The 20,996-nt window shown below is 56.1% G+C and overlaps 1 protein-coding gene across 8 annotated transcripts; it reads right to left on the reverse strand.

Annotated features, from left to right (window-relative positions):
* Positions 1-13: 13 nt before the first annotated feature.
* On the reverse strand, positions 14-20,769 carry LOC101319580 (mitochondrial inner membrane m-AAA protease component AFG3L1-like). 8 transcript variants are annotated; one of them, XM_073795616.1, is made up of 11 exons: positions 20,566-20,769; positions 16,864-16,951; positions 12,994-13,118; positions 12,038-12,308; positions 9,919-10,056; positions 8,138-8,245; positions 7,390-7,515; positions 3,393-3,508; positions 2,771-2,971; positions 2,495-2,689; positions 14-710 (listed from the first exon to the last, which is right to left on the reverse strand). In XM_073795616.1, exons 1-11 carry the CDS (start codon positions 20,767-20,769, stop codon positions 555-557), a joined length of 1,728 nt encoding a protein of 575 aa, XP_073651717.1. In that variant the 3' UTR covers positions 14-554. The 8 variants fall into 8 exon arrangements, 7 of the variants coding, with proteins under 7 accessions (XP_073651717.1, XP_073651716.1, XP_073651715.1 ...); XM_073795615.1 differs by lacking the exon at positions 14-710 and adding an exon at positions 1,212-2,409; XM_073795614.1 differs by lacking the exon at positions 14-710 and having other exon boundaries at positions 1,212-2,689.
* Positions 20,770-20,996: the final 227 nt, after the last annotated feature.

Below are 20,996 nucleotides of genomic sequence, written 5' to 3' on the forward strand. Positions count from 1 at the left end.
TTCCAGTCAGACAGCGAGTCCAAGAACAGTTTTAAAATAAACGTGTAAGCTTGCTTTTAGTCCCCAAGGCCACCTGCCCTGACCCCTTCTCCACTGAAACATTTCTGGGGAAGGAAAACAGGCCTGGGCACATGCTGGGCCCACGGGGCGTGGCTACAGCACGTCCCGCCAGGAAAAGGGTCGCCCTATGCGCCAGGAGGGGCACGTGAGGGGCAGCAACAGGGAGGTGTCTTCCAGACACAACCAAGAATTTCACTTAAAAGGGATCCCGTGAGGGCAGCCGTGCCCCCCCCGCCCCCCAGTCTTCCCCCGGGCCGAGTTCCCATCCTTCTCGCTATGGCTTCTGCAGATCTCATTTCCAAACAGCAGGATTAAAACGGCACCCTGTCCTAAGTCTCGCCGACCAGTCTCTTCCTTTCCAGCTGACGTGGGAGCTCAGGCGTGCGGGCCGGGGGTGGCTGCTCCAGGGGCCTCCAGGAGCTCCACGCTCTGGCCCTCCCCCAGCTAAAGCCACTGGGGGTTCCACTGTGACATGCCCTGGGCTCTTATTTGGGTCACATCTCAGGGCCAAGCGCCCTGGCTCTCGAGGCATTAAAGAAGCGAAGACCCTGCCTCCACAAGCCCAGGCTGGAAGAGGCAGAGGTACTCCCGAAAGGCTCTTCCCAGCCTGGGGCAGGTTCCTGGGGAGGCAGCCGCCAGGCAGGGTCCGCCTGTGAGCAGAAGACCAAGGATGAAGCCTAAACCCTGACCGTTTTAACCACCATGAGACGCAGGCCGCGTGCCCCGTGCCGGGCGGTTCCTCCTGCGGGGCTGAGCCTCCCTAACCCGAGATCCTTGGCCAGGCATCGGCCCAGGTGGGGCGATGGCCCAGACAGGGTGCGAGGTGAAGGGGGTGCTGAGGAGACTGGAGGGGGTGCAGGCACGGGGCACGCAGGCAGGGGCGCTGTCCCCAGGGGCGTGCCCTGGACCCGGGGAGGGGCTGCACCCAGTCTTCCAAGGAACAGACCCCCAGGCTCAGGACAACGTGAGTCCTTCCTGGGGTCAAGGAGAGCACCCCACCTCCACCAGAAGAAGCCCCAGGACAGGCCCCTGCAGGACGCGAAGCAGCTCAACACACGGAGGCTGAGCGTTCAAGGCTGCGTCACAGGGCGAACCCCGGAGATCTCAGAAATTCAGCAATACACACTTCACAAGCAACGAAGTTGAACGTGTTTGTCCCAAGCTGGAAACTCTATTTTTGAGGCAAACATAGCAAACGATTTGGCAAATTTCATCGCTGAGGCCCAGCGTGTGGCCATGGCTGGGGCAGCAGCGGCGGGCGCGTGGGCGGCGCCCCTGCTCTCGCAGTCAGCCCGCATCACCCACCGCAAGGCAGCAGCTGCTGCTGCTGTCACCATTCTGACGACTGACGCGCTGGCCGTGTTCTGGGGACCCGCGGGGCCATTTCCACTAACCCCGACTCCCCGGGGCTGGGCCCTGGTCTCGCTCCAGGACCAACCGCGGAATGGAAGGCTCAGCCCTAGAGCTTAGCTACGGCCCCCGGTGGCTGTCCTACCACGCGGAGCAACCCAGAGCCCCCTCTCCTGGACCCTAACAACACGGGCCGCGAGGAACACAGCTTCCCGGAGACGCAGGGTTGGCAAGGCCCCGACCCTGAGAACAGGGGTGGCTCCGCTGGGGCAGCCCTCAGGCTCAGCCCCCACAGACACCCGCGTGTGGAAGTGGCGAGGCCCCTCCGTAAGGACTGACTGGTCTTCCAGCACCCTGACAGCTGCGTGCTGGGCGCCTGGCTAGTGTCCTCCTTTCCTCAATTCCGAACCTCACCAGACCTGGAGGATTTCTGAACTGGGCCAAAAGCCCCCACCCCGTCTCTCCCCAGGGCAGGTGAGGTGACCAGCACCGATGTCCCCGCGCTGGGCAGCTCTCCCCGGCAGATGAGCCCACCACCCACCTCGGGGGAGGCCCAGGGGGGTCCTACACGCAGGCCCCCAGGGGGAAGGTGCGTTTCGGCCACTGCCCTCCCCTCTGACTCGGGAACAGGGTCCCAGCCCCCGCCTCGGTGGAAGGGCACGTTCTGGGAGCTGGAATCCCCGTGGGCTCAGAGGACCCTGACCTGAAAACACCCATTTGTGATTATCACGCGTTTTAATTTGCTCTCTGGAGATTCCGGAGGCTGCTCTCCAGGCAGGGGCGCTAGGCTGGGCTCTCCTGCAGGGGGCACTCCGTGCCGCCCTCCTCCGGCCCCCAGCACCAGCCCTTCAGCCCCTGGGGAAGGGACGTGTCCTCCAGGCCACCGGTGCCCTCCACGAGCTCCTCGCAGGCGGTCTTCTCCGCCAAGGCTCGGGGCCCAAGCAGCTCCACCATGGCGGCACGCTCCAGCACCTCCTTCCCCAGCAGCTGCCTGCCCACCTGCACACCGGGCCATGTCAGGCCGTCCGCTCGGCGCCCCGCAGAGCCCCCGCCCCGACCCTGGGGACGGGCCGGCCCCACTCGCCTCGTCCACCCGCTCCCGGGAGCGCGTCAACAGGTCCAGGGTGTGCGTGTGCGCAGAGCTGACCAGCCGCCGAGCCTCCTGGTCGATGAGCTGGGCCGTGGCCTCGCTGTACGGCTTCTCCACCAGTGCCTTGCCAGGCCAGGGGAGGTCGAAGGACACCTGGCCCAGCTTCTCGCTCACCTCGAACTGCACAATCTGGGGCAGGCGAGGGGCGGGCGTGAGCCTGGCAGACGGTGCCCTGAGCCCCCTTCCCAGCCCCCGCGGACACTGCCTTACCTGGGCGTAGGCACTCTGGGTGACCTTCCTCAGGTCGTCCTGGGCCCCCGTGGTGATCTGCCCGAAGAACAGCTGCTCGGCCACCCGGCCACCCAGCATGGCGCACATGCGGTCGAAGAGCTGCTCCCGCGTGTACAGGTACTGCTCCCTGGGCAGGCACTGGGCATACCCGAGCCCCTTGCCCCGGGGGACGATGGACACCTGCCAGATACGGCAGGCGTGCCCTGTCACCCCCAGGGTCCCCGGGTATCCCGGAGGAGGAGAGGAAACCCTGGGCCCCAGCGCTGACAGGTCACCCCAAGGATGAACACAGAAACCCCCTCTGTCCCGCCGTCCCAGGAAGCTGTGGAGGAGCCGTGCCGTCAGGGGAAAGTTTAGAGTGAGGTGAGTTTAACGTGGAACCTCCAGGTGTCAGGTGGCCAGCATCCAGACCCCTCCTGGAACCAGCACCCCCCCTTCTCTGCCCACCCACCCCTCAGGGAATCGTGTAACAAATTCTAGACGATTACATCCTCAAAGAGTGAAGAGGGCCGCCACCTGGAATGCACCGTGCCCACACAGCACCCCCGGGAGGGGAGTGGGCCCTGAACCACACCGCAGATGCGCAGGGGGATGGGCCAACCTTGAGCAGGGGGTCTGCGTGCTCCAGGAACCAGCCCACCACCGCGTGGCCAGCCTCACGGTAGGCCACTGTCGTCTTCTCGCTGGGCTGTAGGACCTGCGTCTTCTTCTCGAGACCTGCAAGTCAAGTTCACGGCAAGAGGCAGAGGACAAACGGACAGCTGAGAGGTGGGTGCCAAGGCCCCATTCTGCACCGCGGGTGTGTTGGGGGCTGCTCAGGGCCCCCGTCCGCCCAGGACAGGCCCGCAGCCTGCCCGCTCCGCGCACACCGCTCAGGCCTGCTGGGCACCTGTCCCTCCACACCAGATGCTGCACTGCCTTCTGCCCCACCGTGCAAGCGGCAGGTGCCTTTGGGGGCCCGTTTGTAGCCAAGGGGGTTAGCTACTCTCCGTGGCCTGACTGGCAGTGAAGCCGGACGCAGGGAGACCAGGAGCGCTCTCTACGCCGCCTACACCCAGTTGCAGGCAGGGAACAGGGCACAGAGAAGGCACCACGACTCGCGTGAGCTCAGCTTCAGGGCTGGTCAGCTCAGCGGCGCCACCAGGACAGCGTCGAGCAGCTGTGGCGACTGCCTTGGGTCACTGACACTTGTCTGTGCACACCACACTTCAATAAAACGTGAAGCAAAGACAAAGCAGCCCTGCCAACCTGCTGTCTGGAGACGGGCTGGTTCTCACAGCTGTGGGGCGGGATCATGAAGGACAGCTGCTGGCCACACGGACATCTCCCGGACCTCCGTTCCCGGGAGGGCACTCGGGAGACCTCTACCCCACGCTGAAGCTTCCCAAGGAAGCACGCAAAAAACCTGCCTCTCGGCCACGGGCAGCACCCGAACCTGGGTCTGACGCAGCGCCCTGGAGGTTACATCTCTTTGAAATTCTAAATGTTGCTCTAGTAAGAGCACGAAAGCTGCTGGCAGATCCCAAGTCCCAGATTTGGGTCTGGAAAACTGTCCACGACTGCAGCTCACTGAAGTGAAGCTGGGCCCCAGGGTGGGCCCGCTGTGGGTCAAAGCTGGAAACCGCCCCCCAGCACTGCCCGGCTCGCCTCCGACGACCCTCTCAACCGCCTGCTCCAAGCGCTTCTCCTGGACAAAAGGACTCAGGTGGCGGGTGGCGATCAGGGCCGCTTCGTTGCAAACATTAGAAATATCAGCACCTGACCCGGAAAAGGAGAAACAGTCCCATCAGTGCCCCAGGGCGGACTGTTAGAGGAAAATCTCCAGCAGAGGGACCAGAGCTAAACTAGGTCAAGGACTGGAAGGAAAACGGGACCTGCTCTGTCAGTCACCGTTGCTTTCAGCCAGTATTTTGGTTGAACAATTTACCGAGGTATGAGTTATTTAACATAAAATCTATCCGTTTTAAGTGTACATTTCAAACACTTTTGGTAAGTTTATCAAGATGTGCAACCATTGCGCTGATCTCATTTCAGACGTTTCCATCACCGATGTGACGTATGTGGCTAATTCCTGTACACATGCCCAGCCAACCACTAACCTACTTTCTATCTCTATGGATTTGCTTCTTCTGGACGTTTCACATAAATGGAATCACATGATAGGTGGTCTTTTGTGTGCTTCTTTCACTCGACACAGTGTTTTCACGTTCATCTGCTATCGTAGCGTGTATTGGTTATTTCATCCCTTTTCACAGCTGAAAGAGGTTCCATCACATGCACAGCCGCCCCGAGGCCTCCACAGGAGATAGCAAACTCCACGGACGCTCAAGTCCCTGACATAACATGGCCAGTACAGCTGGCCCTCTGTACCCACTCTACACACACCCATCCGGTCACGCACCGCTGGACACGGGTGGCCTCTACCTCTCGGCTATTATGAATTATGCTGCTGTGAATATCTGTGTAAAGCCTTTGTGTGAACAAATGTTTTCAATTCTCTTAGATACCGAGGAGTGGAACTGGGGTCATACGGTAACTGTCCTTCACTTCTGGAAGAACTGCCAGGTGGATCCCCGTGGCCACACTATCTTACATCCCCACCAGCACCGTGTGAGCACGGCCGCCTCCCTACAGCCCTGGTGACTCATGCATCTGCCTCTTACGGCCATCCTGGTGGGCGTGAGGCGGCACCACACTGTGGTTTTGATGTGCATTTTCCTACCATCACTGAGCACCTGCTCATATGCTTTCTGGCCACCTGCAGACCTTCTTTGGAAAAATGTTCAAATCCTTTTCCCATGTTTAAATCAGGTTCTTTAAATATTTTGGATTATAAACCCCTACGAGATGCATAATCTCCAAATAGTTTCTTCCATTCTGTGGGCTGTCTTCTCACCACCTCAATAATGTCCCTTGACGCACAGAAGATTTTAATTTTGAAAAACTCTAATTTGTTTTCTCACTTGTTGCTTGTGTTTTAAGAAACTATTGCCAAATCCAAGGTCACGAAGATTTTCTTTTAAGACCTTTATAGTTCTAGCTCCACAGTTTAGGTCTCTTATCCATTTTGACTTGACCGCTGCATGTGGTCTAAGGTCTAGTTTCGTCCTTTTGCCTGTGGACACCGTCGTCCCAGCGCATTTGATTGAACAAACTGTTCTTTCCCCATCAAATGGTCTTCACGCCCTTGACAAAAACAACTGACCAAGGACTTCCCTGGTGGCACAGTGGTTGAGAGTCCGCCTGCCGATGCAGGGGACACGAGTTCGTGCCCCGGTCTGGGAAGATCCCACATGCCGCGGAGCGGCTGGGCCCGTGAGCCATGGACGCTGAGCCTGCGCGTCCGGAGCCTGTGCTCCGCAACGGGGGAGGCCACAACAGTGAGAGGCCGGCGTATCGCAAAAGAAAAAAAAAAAAAGTAGTAGCCCCCGCTCGCCACAACTAGAGAAAGCCCGCACGCAATGAAGACCCAACGCAGCCAAAAATAAATGAATAAAATAAATTTAAAAAAACAACAACTGACCGAGATGCACAAGCGCACATCTAGGCTCCCAGTTCTACTCTACTGGTCGACGCCCACCCTTGCGCCAGCAGCCCCCTTCTGTTTGCTGGAGCTTTGTAGTAAGTTCTGCATTAGGGAAGTGTGTCTTCCTTCTCTGCTCTGCACAGACTGTGCTGGCTCTTCAGTCCCCTGGAAGCTCCACGGGGAGGTTAGAATCAGTTTTTCCCTTTCCAGCTTTAACAACGTACAAAGGTTCTGTTCCTACACAGCCCCTCCCACCTTCACAGGTTACTTTTTTTTTTACGTCGTGTGCCCATTAACACAGACATGTCTTTATGGGTTTAAGCACCTGCTCTTTAAATCATAAAGGGAACACAGAGGAGCTGCAAACCAAAAACACACAGGATGCTGGCCTTTACGTTGACCTATGCAGTTGCCTCTCCCAGGGCTACTTCCCCACACAGCTTCGAGTCACTGGCCAGCGCCCTTTCATTTCAGCCCAAAGGACTCCAGCATTTCCTGGAGGGCAGGTTTAAATATAGTAAGTTCCCTCAACTTTAAAAAACAATCTAGGAATGCCTTTATTTCCCCTTCCCTATTGAAGAACCGTCTTGCCAGATCCACGGCCTTCTGGCCTCATGGCCTCCAAGGAGAGTCGGCTGTAACCTTACTGAAGACCCGTCCCCACCAGGTGGCCCTCCTGTCTGGTTGGCTGCAACAGTCTCTCGTTGTCTCTGACCAACATGAATTACACTGCACCTCAGTGTGGACGTCTCTGGGTTTATCCCGACTTGGAGTTTATTCAATTTCTTGGACGTGGAGACTCAGGTCTGTCATCCAATTTGGGAAGTGCTGAACCATGACCCCTTCAATGGGCAGCATGCCAAGGGGACGTCACTGCACTATGTTCCCGGGGTGGCAGGAGTTCAAACAGGCACAAGCCAGCCTTGGGGTTAATCATCTCTGAGGCCTCCGATATGTCCGTCAGACTCAAAAGCTCTAAGGACAAGGGTAGCACATGCCAGGACCAAGTGGCACAACCAGATACCACCCACCGACATGTCCAGACCCGCACGGCCCACCTGGCCACACTCACCTGTGAAGCCTGGAGTGAGGGCCGCAAGCTTCCTCGCCAGGGCGTCCTCACTGAGGCTCTCGTCCAACTTGAGTGGACGCAGGTGGACCCTGAAGATGGACGACCTGCCTTTGATGTCAGGGGGGCCTAACAGAGAGAGAGGCACTGAGGGCCAGGGCGGGGCCACCTGCAGCCACTTCACTGCAAGGGCCCTCCCCTGCGTGTCTGTGCTGCACACTTCGCTGTCCAACCCGGGCCAGGGAGCTCCCCGCGGCAGAAACGACCCACAGGTCACGTACGTTCAGCTCTTCAACACATCAAAGAACTTCCTGACCGTGGAGCCTCTGGCCCACGCAAATCCATCCCAGGACAGGGACCCAACCACAAGCAAAACTCTGGCTGCCCTGGCAGCCGGGTGTCCACGCAGGACTCAAGTCCTAAACTCCCAGGATCTCCTCACCAGTGGAAAGGGCCAGGGTGAATGCTTCTCTCGCCAACGGCGCACAGAAAGTAAAAGCCGAAGGATCCAAGTCTGTGACCTCGCTCCCACCTGCATGGACTGCAGCGACCTTCCCCCAGCCCCAAGTACACCTGTTCTTCCCAAAGTGGGGGGCACCCACGCACCTCCACCGTTTTCACAACACTGTATTAACGGCTTTAGGACCCCGATCAAAATCTTCTCCAAATACACAGCTAAAGATCTAACCCAACTTTTAACCCAAAGGAAGGAAAAGCCAAGCCTCAGCACCCAGGCAACCAGCACACTCACCAATGCAAATCTGACGGTCAAACCGGCCGGGCCGCGTCAGGGCCAGGTCAAGGATGTCGGGGCGGTGGGTGCCCGCCAGCACCATGACGCTCGTGGTAGAGCTGAACCCTGGACATGAGAAGCAGGTGAGCCCAAGGAGGGGGCCCAGGCAGCAGGAGACTCTCCTCTTCCCAGGGCTCCTCCCCTGCGCAGCTGGCCCCGTCTTCCCAGGACCCCTGCCACCCACCCCGGAAGCCCCACGCTGGGCCTGCTTCTCCTGCGGGCCCGCAGCCCACTGCACAGGCCGCTCAGTGTGGGGCGGACACTCACGCCCAGGGCTAGCTCTGACCTGTCTCAGGAGGCAACCAGTGGCTCTGGTCCCCGCGGCCCCCAATGCTGACTGAGGCGCACGTGCACTGGTGGGTAACCAGACGTTCCTCAGGCCACGGACGCCCATCCTAATTCATTACTGGTCTATTACGGCCAGCCTCTGACACCATGCGGCGAGCTGCAGGGGCCAGGCAGAGCCTCCACCATCGGGGCCCTGGGCCGCTGCGGAGACCTCCCTCCACCCAGGCCCCGGACGGCTTGCTGGGCTCAGGGAGCCTGACTGGAAGGCAGGCGGGGCGGTGGGGGCCTGAGCTCACCCAGCACTCATCTGCACAAAGGCCTGCTCACGGGGGCCCTCGGCCACCTCTGGGACCTGGGATTCAGGACCGCTCCCTGATAAGAGGGGCTCCCTGTGCCTCAACTGTGCGTGCAGACGTGTGGTTTCTGCGAAGCACCTGCCTTCCTCCTGGGAGGCTGGGATCGTAGCACGTACTGGGCAGAGGCTGCCACGTGACCAGCCCCCAGGGGAAACCCCACTCCCGAGTGTCACCCAGCCCGCTGCCACGGAAGTAGCTGCATCCTGTGACTCCAGGGCTCCAGAGGCTGTGACCAGCTTCCCTGGCCACCAGGCACCTGCTCCCCACTCAACCGTGGTCCTGAATCCAACTAAACATGGAGTCCTCCCGGCGAATCACCAAACCCTGGGTCATGTCGGGGACCCCAACACAGCCCCAAAGCCAAAGCGACGACAAGACCTGCCAAAGGTCCGACAAAAGCTTCTCCAAATCTGGAAACTAGTAAGAACGCCTAGACACTTCCCGCGAAGCTTCGGCAGGGCTGCCGGGCTGTCACGCGGAGCTGGGACCTCCCCGAGCAGTGGTCCCCAGGGGGGAGAGCGGAGAGGGGTTCTGGGCCAGGAGGCGGCCCGGTTCAGAGGCCAAAGTGGAAGGAGCCTGGGTGTCGGTCCCGTCCTGCGCTGAGCTCTGAGGGCAGCTCCCTCCACTGTGTGTGCCGAAAACAGCCTTCCTCAAAACACAGCAAGCAGGGGTTCTCGCCCGGGAAGGTCCCGCACAGAGGAAGGCCTGGGGGACGGTCGTGCAGCCGCTCACCGTCTAGCTCCACGAGCAGCTGGTTCAGGGGTTCTCCTGCTCGCTCTGGCCCCCAAAGTGCCCACGGCCGCAATTCCTGCCCATCGCGTCAATCTCCTCAACGAACAAGACACAGGGAGCATTTACTCAGGCCATTGCATACACGTCACGGACGTGAAACAGGAGTCCACGCAGGGTCTGCTTTGCCACTGGTACCAACACAGGACTAAAGAGCTCACCAAGCTAAGCCCTCGCCTCTGGCACTCGATTCTCATCTCAGCTGCTCTGGCTGCCCGCCCGGGTCCCCCTGCACATCTGCGCTCTGCGCCTGTTGCCAGGGTCCCACACGAAGCCCAGGGCAAGGACAAGGGCGCATCCACCTACCCGAGCTGGACCGACGCCGACAAACATTTCCAGGAACTCGGACCCGTTCACGGTGATGAAGGGCACACTGGCCTCCCCTGCAGTCGCCTTGGCGAGAAGCGTTTTGCCGGTACCAGGAGGACCAGTGAGCATGGCTCCCTGAAACAGAAAGGCAATGCCTGGTTCTGAAAGCGTACAGACGGAGCCGAGGAGACAGTCACATTCTACTGAACAGGCGTTTTCTAGGCCTGCTCCACGCGGGTCGGCTAAGGTTTGCTTTCGGTGTGATACTTCCTGCTTGTAAAGTGAACGCACGTTCACCATGAAATGTTCAAACGCTGCAGACATGGGAAAGCCCCCCACACCCCCAGTCCAGCCGAGCAGGTTATCTCTTCAGGCAACGCTCCCAGGGCAGGGCTCGTTGGATCTCGCGGTCTGATGTTTAACGGTCTTTGCCAAACTGCCCTACGAAACACACCAACTCACACCAGGACGAACAAGAGCCCACTCCCCAGACCTGGTCACGTGATTCTGTCCAGCTCGTCCACCGGCAGCTGTGAAGGCGGCACCTGTGTGTGGTCACTGGCACCTGTGCTTCCTGATCGACAACCTGCCTTTTTCTACGCTTACTTAAGGTTGAAATTCATAATTCACGCCCCAGAAACACACCTCAGTGCTCCTTTCGGGGTTACCATTACACGTGAAAAACGAGGAGAGATTTAAACGGGGCTCCTATTGCTCCATTTCTAGCCGAGGGTGTGGGTTAATATCTACTTATTTCAAAGGAGACTCTAAGGTTGTTTTTTTAAGTCTTTAAGGACAAAACTAAAATACGTAAATGGAGGGAGGAGGGAGCCACAAAACTCAAAACCACAAGGCGTCAGGGCCCCACGTCCTGTGAACGTGAACGTGGATGCGGATTCGCAGAGGGTCTCCTCAAGGCAGGGCACCTTCTGTGCCCCCCACACCCGGCTTTCCAGCCAGCTCTCACCAGGTGGTCAGACAGAAGTACAAACCTCCTGCCCACAAAGCCCCAGCGGTCAGTCATGCTCTCCTGTTGTTCAGGGCACGCTGGGGGAAGCACGGGGCCACCAGGAAGGTCAGTGAGGTGAGCACCACCCACCCGAGAGCTCGGAGCCTGGTCCAGGGCCCAGGGACGCCTCGAGGGGTCTGTGAATCTATTCCGTGTGAGACGCAAACCTTTCTGGGAAAAGGACTCACAGCTTCAGCCAGGCCCTCAAAAGGTCGATGCCCAGGGGCACCCACAGGTAGAGGAGTGGCCAGAATCACCGTAGCTCCACTTCCTCCGCACAGCACCCCAACCTGCATCCACACCGCACACCTGTCCCACTACTTGCTCGTGGGCTTCCCGAGAGGCAGCTGCATCTGATCCCAGACCCATTTACGAGAGTTGTACTTGATAGTTTGTTTTTTTTTTTTTTGGCCACACTACACTGCTTGCAGAATCTTAAGTTTCCCAACCAAGGATTGAACCCGGGCCATGGCAAGGTAAGCCCCAAGTCCTAACCACTAGACCGCCAGGGAATTCCATGTGCTTATTTTAATTATATACTTTGATAATAAGTAATGGTAAAGAAAGCTGTTTTTTCAAAAACAAAGTTGAAGGCTTTAGATAATAAAGTAATAAAGGGAAACTGTTAAAGAAAAGTGCTGTCAAACTGAATGGATAGAAAACTGAAAGAGTAAGAAAAAGTCATAAAAATATAGGATCCTGCACTCAGATTGCTTCTACGTTCTCAGTTCATTTTAAAGAAACAAAACTATAGACGTTAATTGCTTTGTGCAAGATATTTAACAGAGAATTTGATCACTGGGGCCAAACTCAAAGGAAGGCCTGTGCTCTAAACGAGACACCACACCAACAAAGACGTATGTTTGCGCTTGGAGGTGAAATAAACACACTCCAGGTGGGCGTGCACTGTCCTGACGATTCCAGTTTTATAGTTTAAAACAGCTGATCAGATAAGAGGATTTTCACTTTACTACTCTGCAAATGCGATTTCCACTCTCCACTGTGATTAATAAGACACAGTATCATTACCAAAAGCTACACTGTCCCAGCTCTGTCCACAATGAACCAGGGCGAAGCTCAGAGCATCATGTTTTCTCAAATCAGTACCTTTGGAATTTTGGCCCCGAGGTCCTGATACTGCTTGGGATTCTTCAGGAAATTCACAAACTCCATGATCTCCAACTTGGCTTCTTCGCAACCAGCCACGTCTGCAAAGCGCACGCCGACGTTGTTCTTCATGATCTTGGCTGTGGTCTCGCCAACGGTAAAGAGGCCCCCTCCTCTCCTGCCATGCCCAGCCCCCATCGGGCCCCTCCTTGCGACATAGAGGAGGATTCCGATCAGGAGAAAGGTGGGCACCAGGCTTCGCAAGAAAGACCTAGAAAGTCCAAGAAAACCATCTGTCACATTCCCTTGAGAGACAAGCCAGAAACACTGCCTCCAGGCCATGAACAGCGGACGGCTCCAGAACTTGGTTTTGCTACACAAAAGGGAACAGTTTTTTTTGTGTGTTTTTTGCGGTACGCGGGCCCCTCACTGTTGTGGCCTCTCCCGTTGCGGAGCACAGGCTCCGGACGCGCAGGCTCAGCGGCCATGGCTCACGGGCCCAGCGCCTCCGCGGCATGTGGGATCTTCCCGGACCGGGGCACGAACCCGTGTCCCCTGCATGAGCAGGCGGACTCTCAACCACTGCGCCACCAGGGAAGCCCCAACAGTTTGTTTTTTAATGTGCCAACCTGTATATGCAGCTTCCCCCATCCACGCACACCTACCTGCTCGATTTCACCTGTGGGGCGGGCAGGGCAGCTGCGGCCCCTCCCTCAGAACCCCTCCAGACCCAGCACAGCCTCCCCGCAGCTGAACCCTTCCTGGCCCACTGCACAGTCCTCAGGCTGCCTAGCTAAACATTTCCCCGATCAATTCTTTCCTCAATAAAAACAGAGCCAACAAATTTATCTTCCACCACAGACACTGTGACTATCGGAGAACGCCTGTAACACGCCTGAGCGGGTACAGCAGGAAGTGCTGCGTGGCCAGTACCGGGCCCAGCTGCGCCCACTCACCCATCGCTCTCGGTGGTGTAGACCACGGCCGTCTGCTCCGGGAGCTCGATGCCCAGTTCCCAGTGGATGGTCTCCAGGTTGCGCTCCAAGGTGTGCACGCTGCCGATGCTGAACCACACAAACTTCTACAGAGACCAAGGCGCCAGGCGCTGTAGGGGGTGCCCCCCACAGCCGCCACCCCTCCCCAGCGCCTCTCCCAGCACAGCCCGGAGCAGCTCTGACAGGCCACCTGTCCTGGCCCCAAACCACAGGCTTAGGTCTGAGGTCGAAGTATAAGTGCCCATCGACAGCTGGCGTCGCCTTCCTCCGTCATTTATTCTCCCCCCTTCCAGGTCTCAGCTGGCAGCTGGCGCGTGTTACTCGGCCAAACTGAAGCACTGTTATAGCTTTATGAGCGTCCTGCGCTACTCGGAAGACTGTTCCTGTCGTGTCACCAAAACAAACGAGCACAAGTGGGTGCTGGAAAGTGAAACCAGGGAAGGCATTTCTCTAAAAAAACAGAAAACTATACCTTCTTTTTGGCCACGAGGCTTGTGGGATCTTAGTTCCCCGACCAGGGATTGAACCTGCACCCTTAGCAGTGAGAGCTCAGAGTCCTAGCCACTGGACCACGAGGGAATTCCCAGAAAACTACACCTTACGCTAAAACCAAAACCTACGTCTAGGACACCGGCCTTGAACCCAGCCCTCACCTCAGACGATGTCCCAGGGGCAGTAACAACACCCACAAACTGTTTGTTCACGACTTCCAGCCGGTCCACCTAGAAAAGAGACGAGCAGTCAGAAGAGCTGAGGTCCAGGCAGGGCACGGCATGGCAACCCTGGGCCTCTTCCTCAGACGAGCCTCACACACACGGGCTGCGCCTCTCTCCGAGGGCAGCTCACGCTCCGCAGGACAGGTCTTGGTTTTGTTTCCTACTAACATGGACAATTTTAGCCTGGGATTATTTTAATAAACAGGAACCGATGCAAGAAGAGGGATGAAAATGTGGCACATCTGAGCACTAAGCCTCCAAACTGGCTTTAAAGATCCCAAAGGAGGGCTTCCCTGGTGGCGCAGTGGTTGGGAGTCCGCCTGCTGATGCAGTGGACACGGGTTTGTGCCCCGGTTCGGGAAGATCCCACATGCCGTGGAACGGCTGGGCCCGTGAGCCATGGCCGCTGAGCCTGCGCGTCCGGAGCCTGTGCTCCACAGCGGGAGAGACCACAGCAGTGAGAGGCCCGCGTACCGCAAAAGAGAAAAAAAAAATCCTGAAGGAGGGAAGTTCCCTGGTGGCCTAATGGTTAGGATTCTGGGCTTTCCAGGTTCAATCCCTGGTCGGACAGCAGGCACCACAAGAAAACAGTGCCGACGAGAATGAAAGTGCAGCGCCAAGGCCTGCTAGCTGCTGTCGCCTAAACAGCCCGCTGCCCAGAAGGCACAAGCCCTCTGGGGAGCTTCAGACATGGCCTGCTGTCAACACCACCATAACCACTGGAAACACCACACCTCCTCCTGGAAACAACGGGAAAACTGAGGATTGCACGCCAAGGACACGATCCTGAGTGTGGAACCTCACCACCACCCGACGCCTGTAACACAGCTGAAACCACGGCAAACAGGACTCCAGGTGACTGCCCGCCCTGGCTTCTCCGCCAGCACGCGGAGCCCCAGCCAGCCAGGCCCCGCCAGCTCTCAGGTTCATGGAGGCGAAGACATGGCGCATCCTCCCTGCCCCGTGGGACCCCTGCCCAGCTGATCCCTCACACTTCCCCCAGCGCGGTGCACCACTGCCGGAGTGTGCAACAGGACAGTCAGACAGAGGGTGTAAGAGTGAGCAGCTCTGCTTTCAGACTGGCCAGGAGGATCCAAAAAAGGCCAGCCTGAGTAAGAGTGAGCAGCTCTGCTTTCAGACTGGCCAGGAGGATCCAAAAAAGGCCAGCCTGAGTTAGCAGATGGTGATTTCTTTCTTTATACTTTTTAGTTCCCCAAATTTTTTTGCAGGAAGCATGTATTACATCTGTAACCAGGAAAAAAAACAATGCTGTTTTAAAATGAAGATTGCTGGGACTTCCCTGGTGGTCCAGTGGCTAAGACTCCGCGCTCCCAATGCAGGGGTCCCGGGTTCGATCCCTGGTCATGGAACTAGATCCCACATGCCACAACTAAGAGCTCGCGTGCCGCAACTAAGGAGCCCGAGTGTCATAACTAAGAAAGATCCAGCACACGGCGATGACGATCCTGCGTGCTGCAACTAAGAGCCAAATAAATATTAAAAAAAAAAAAAGCATTCCCCTGAGTAAAGAAAAGGTGGGCACACAGAGGCTTGAGCCAAAAATCACTTTCGCCACTAGGCAATCCATCCACAGCCAGCCAACAACAGCAGACGCAGGGCCTGAGCACAACATTCACACACGTTCCAGGATAAAAGCCCGAGCTGCCCCACGACGTACATGGCCCCACTGCAGCAAGCCCAACGCAAAGCCATGGAAGCCCGAAGGCCAGAATGATCCCAGGAACAGCCAGACATATTATAGGATAGAGGGAAGATGTGCATAAACATTAAGGACAAAACACGAGCCTTCAAAGAAGTCTTACGTTTGTAGCGAATCATGTAAGCACTCCTCCCAACGAGCTTTCATGGGCCCCGCTCCACTTCTTGCTCCTGGCTACCCGAACAGGAGACATTTCCCAGGAGAAACACACCCGCTGAATATTCACTTCACCCACCCACATCACCAAACTACGCTGTAACTTCACAAACAGATTTGTCGAGGCTTCAGATCCACATAAGCTATGGAGGTGCTGAGCCCCGAAGACAAAGGGAGGGAGGGAGGCCACGTCCACAAACGAGTGAAGGGAAGGAAATACCAGGCCCACCCACGCACGGGCCACCGGCCGCTCACCTCCCCAGACTAACTCAAAATCAATGAACGCTTTAAAAAAATAAAAAAATAAAAAAAAAAAAAATCCTCCAGTGGGGACTTCCCCGGCGGTCCAGTGGTTAGGACGCTGTGCTTCCACTGCAGGGGGCAAGGGTTCAATCCGTGGTCGGGGAACTAGGATCCCACATGCTGCACGTGTGTCCAAAAATAAATTAATTACTTAACTTAATTAAAGAATTAAAAAATTCTCAAATGTACAATTTTGACAATCTGATTTGTCAAGTGTCCCTTTTACCATTTTGTTTTCGTTTTTGTTTTTGTTTTGGAGCTGTTGGTTTTCTAAGTCTGTGTTTCTTCTACTCCTCTTAAAGAACTTCTCAAACCCACTGGGACAAAATGATGAGGTTCTGGTACTTTAAGAGCACACACCACACTCACAAAAGTAGCCATACTGTCAACCCAGGAGAGGCAGAGTAAGGGAGAAGCGGGTTTTCTTCCTGACTTCAGCTTGGTGAGACCAGCATGCGCCGCCATGTCCCAACTGCCTTCTGCTCTGCACTGCACACAGGGTCGCCCGAGAAGCGTTGAGCACAGCCCACAGCCCGCCCCCGGGGGCACACGTGCCCCAAACTAACTGCAGTCTACACGAGATCTCTGTTCTGCTTTCCAAACGTGAGACTCAGCTTGGCCCTCAGATGTGCAGAAACAAAGGTTTGTTCCCATGCATCGCCAAAGATTCACCCAGCAGCAACTTCCTACTGAAAGAGTTTCTCTTTCACCACCTACACCGATAGATCAAAACTGTAAAGACGTGGGGCAGGTAACCCAGAAATGGGGAGAGCTAAGTGTGACTGAATGTGGAAGCCAGAAAACGAGAGGTCCAGGCCTCCTGAGCCATCATGCACCCTGTCCCCACTCCCCATGATGCAGGACACCAAGGAAGCCACACTCGCCTCGGTTCCTGTGACCTTATGCTGCCAACGATGGTAAGAGAAAGACAGGTACCTTTGGGTGGTTTTGAACACAGCCACTGGGAAACTGACGTCTGTCTCTTCCACAGAGCCAACTGCTGAAAGCGGATTCCCAGGAGGCACTGAAACGGGAAAGAGAATTAGCTTCCCCTGCAATCCGATGGGGCATCTTCTCACAGCGGCAGTTACAGGCGCAAAAGGACCAGGATTTGGGCTGGGGTGTAAACCTAAGTCCTTTATCTGCTTTATCTCATTAAAAATATGATTCAAACAGGAGAAGAAGAAACTAAATGCAATGCAGAGGTACACGAAGAATTTTTTTTTAATTTATTTATTTTTTATTTTTGGCTGCGTTGGGTCTTCGTTGCTGCACTCGGGCTTTCTCTAGTTGCAGCGAGTGGGGCTACTCTTTGTTGCGATACACAGGCTCCTCATTGCGGTGGCTTCTCTTGTTGTGGAGCACGGGGCTCTAGAGCACAGGCTCAGTAGTTGTGGCGCACGGAGTTACTTCCTCCACGGCATGTGGGATCTTCCCAGACCAGGGCTCGAACCCATGTCCCCTGCACTGGCAGGCGGATTCTTAACCACTGCACCACCAGAGAAGCCCCATGAAGAATTTTTATAGCTACAGCTGTCAAAAAACAAAACAAAACAAAACTAATCACTTCCTGCCTGAGGCAATTTTAGTCACTGAAATTTTTACAGCCTCAAAAACAAACATTATTCTAACATTAAAATCATATGAAATTTAAAAAGCAGAGTATTATGATTTATCTTTGATCAGCCACAGGTTAGTATTTTTGTCAGGAAAGCAAATGTTTTTCCTAGACGTTGTATTTTCTATAGTTCCCAAAGAGGAAAACAACACTTTTTACCATAAGCTGATAACAATACTTAACATCAATTCAGGACAGAACTAGAGACAATTTCGGTTTTTCACTATCACAGGTCAAAAGCCATGACAGCAAAAACAAGCACAATAGAAGCCACCACACTAAAAAACAAGCTCTAAGCACACTCACTAACCTACTACTAACTGTATCCAAAAAAACCCCAACCTAACCAAAGATTTGGATTGTTCCCGATATTTTGTTACAGTGAAACTGGATCCACAGGTGACGACACTTGCGTTATTCCAGTCGTGCCATCTTTCATGGTGAGGCAGGCTATTCCCCAAAGCAAACTCATTCCCTAGTGATTATTAATTTGCTCGTAAGCCACATTATTCACACATCCCTATCAAAGGCCACAGAGCACTAAAAAGTAAGGTAAAGCTATGAGAAAGATACTGAAATCAGGGAAAACTCCAAACAGGGAGGCTCAGGAAGGAGACATGGCGGTTAACAGTGATGAGGCTCCTGGAGCCTCCGCGCCATGAATGCCACCTCCCCACCGTCGCAAGTCACCGCGCACAAGGGGACCAGAACCTGATGTCACAAAGGCTGTCACTGTGAGGGGAAGTCTAGGCAAAGGCGCAGAGAAGGTGGTGGTCCTGGGCCCTGGTTGGGTGCCAGGCGCTTCGGTCACCTCCTCCGCTCTTCAGTGCCCACCCTGAGGACGCAGGTGCTGCCATCCCCCTGCGGGGTGGGAACGCAGAAGTTCAGAGAGGCTGGTGAGCGCCTGAGGTAAGGTCACTGGGAGCTGGAGGTGTGTGACGAGGATTCTGGCGCCCAGTCTCGCCGTCAGGCGGCCTCCAGCCCTAGAAGGACAAAGTATGATCTTCAGGCCTCCAAAACTTGAGAAAATATCCAATTCCTTTATTTTAATTTATAATTTAGTCTTTTTCTGATTTGGTTAGGGGACCACATTAGGTCAGATGCAGCTCTCAAAGACAGGGGTCTACCACCCATTCTTGGTGTTTGGATATGCAAAGCCAACACGTGAAGCTGTGCACAGCAAGTCTCCCTTTAACAAGCAAAGTACCACGGTCCTTTCTTTGTAAGATCACAAATCAGGTGACCCTGGCACACAGGTACAGCCCCACCAGGCGCCTGTGAATCTGCCCGCAGCTCAATCCTGACTTCCTTCAGAAGTCGATTACCCCGCCTAAGATAACGTGACATTTACCCTCCTCCACTCCTTCTCTTCGTTCCCTACTTCCTTTGTTCTGCTTCCTCTTCCTTCATACCTCATATAACCGCCTAACATGCTACCGACACATTTGTTGTCTTGTGTGGCAGGAACCATGTAGGAAGCTCACTGAATGAAAAAATAACTCATAGAAACTTCCAGAACATAAGCTTCCCCTTGAGGAGTGCTGACTATAGTTGAAAGGGCACATCTTTTAACTATAAAGCAGTCTGCTACTTCATCTCCAGCCTTCACATGCCCCCCTCAGCCTACAAGTCACCAAGCCCTCAAAGGAGAGCAGCTCATGGGGCAAAGCCCTTGCCTGTCCTGTTCCCTGTGACATGCCCTGGCTAGCAGACTCCACAGATGAACAGAACAGCTCAGTCTGGGGAGGAACCCAAAGATCATGCAACTTCCTCCCTTCATAACTAAAGCCACTGAGGTCCACGGAATTCATGACACACCTGTGCTGCACCCCGTCAATTACTGCCTTCCACCCGGTTAACAACTGGAACAGCCCCCTGCAATGCTGAGTGCCACGTGGCCACAGGTGAAAGGCTCTGCTTTCACTGATATTGCGGAAACAACCTGAAACTGACGTGCACCAGCTCCGAAATGAACAGAGATGAGAGGGAAAAGTTCACTCCTTAAGACAGGACAGAAAATGAACCCATGGAACCCTTCTCTGTCTTTCAATACTGTCTGAAAACCAAGATAACTTTCTCCGATCAAAATCCGGAGGCTCCACATTAGTCTCTCAGAAAAGAATTCAATGTGATCACTGCTCCCTGGGATGTACAAAAACAAACCTTAAAATATGCTGTATTTCAGAGTATCTAACCCACGGGAAGGCGTACAATACAGGAGTATCTAAAAGCGAAGATGCTGACCAGTTGTGGCCTTACGTTTCCTCGCCTATAAAATAGAGTTAGAACAGCTCCTACCTAAAGGACGGGTATAAGACTTAAAGGAGACAGTCCCCGTAAAGCCCTTAGCACGGAAGCCCTCAAAAAATGTTAGTTATGATTAGAGTGGCAGAACTGGACTGGACGAATGCTGTTCGAATAAAAACCACATAACACTTGACAAAACTCTTTCACGTCCGTCATCATAACGGAGAGCAACCCTGCGAGATAGTGCAGAAGTCATATCACCGCTGAGCCCAGGAGGAAACCACCTCGCGGTCGGAGCGGGCGCCCGAGGAGACACGGTAGGTTCGCAGCGGGGCGAGGCCTGAACGCAATTCGCTGCACGCGGCTCTTGGGAGGGCGGAATGAGGACGCGCGGGCAGTGGGCAGGGCGCTGAGAGGCAGCGGGAACTTTCGAAGAAAAGGGCGGGGGCTCGGAGGACAGACGGAGACCGGTTCGGGCGAGCGTCAGCCTGCTCAGCCGCGGGGATGGGCTGGAGCCCCGGGGCCAGCCGGCCGGGGGTGTGGTCGCCGCCTCCGCCCCTCGGTGCCCGGGTTCCCGCACCCGGTTCCCGCGCCCCGCTCCCCCGCGCTGGCCGGGGGATGTGGTAGCCGCCGCCACACCCCCGCTACTCGGTGTCCCGGTTCCCACACCCGGTCCCCGCGCCGGCCGGCGCAGCTGGATGGCGTCATCGCGGCGTCGAGCGCAGCCACCGCCCCTGCCGCCCAGAACCGGAGGGCAACGCCTCCCCGCTCACCTGCTGGGCGGTTCCGAGGGCCCTCACGCCTGCCCCAGCCGTCCTGCCGCTTCGTGGGCCACCGCCGCAACGCCACAGCACGGCGAGCGGCACGGCCACCGCCCTGCTGCCGGCCGCCGCCACCAGCCGCTGCAACATCCAGTGCGGCGGCGAATAGGTCATAGGGCGCCACACCCCCAGCCGACCTCCGGGTGCCTGACGCATGCGCGGTGAGGCCAAGACGACGGCGCGGGGACCTCTCCTTAGGTGTCTACTCTACGGCCTGACGCGGATCTCAACCTGCGCGCCGCCCTGGCCCGCGGTGACCGACGCGAGCGAGGTGCTGAGGGGACATCCAGCGCCTTTAGATTTATTTTAAATCCGGCGTCTCCAAGGACAGGTATTTCCGGGGTCCTCCGTGGGAAGCGGCTCACAAGAGCGATCGCCGGCCC

This window comes from Tursiops truncatus, chromosome 19 (assembly GCF_011762595.2).
Source record: "Tursiops truncatus isolate mTurTru1 chromosome 19, mTurTru1.mat.Y, whole genome shotgun sequence".
NCBI lineage: Eukaryota > Metazoa > Chordata > Mammalia > Artiodactyla > Delphinidae > Tursiops > Tursiops truncatus.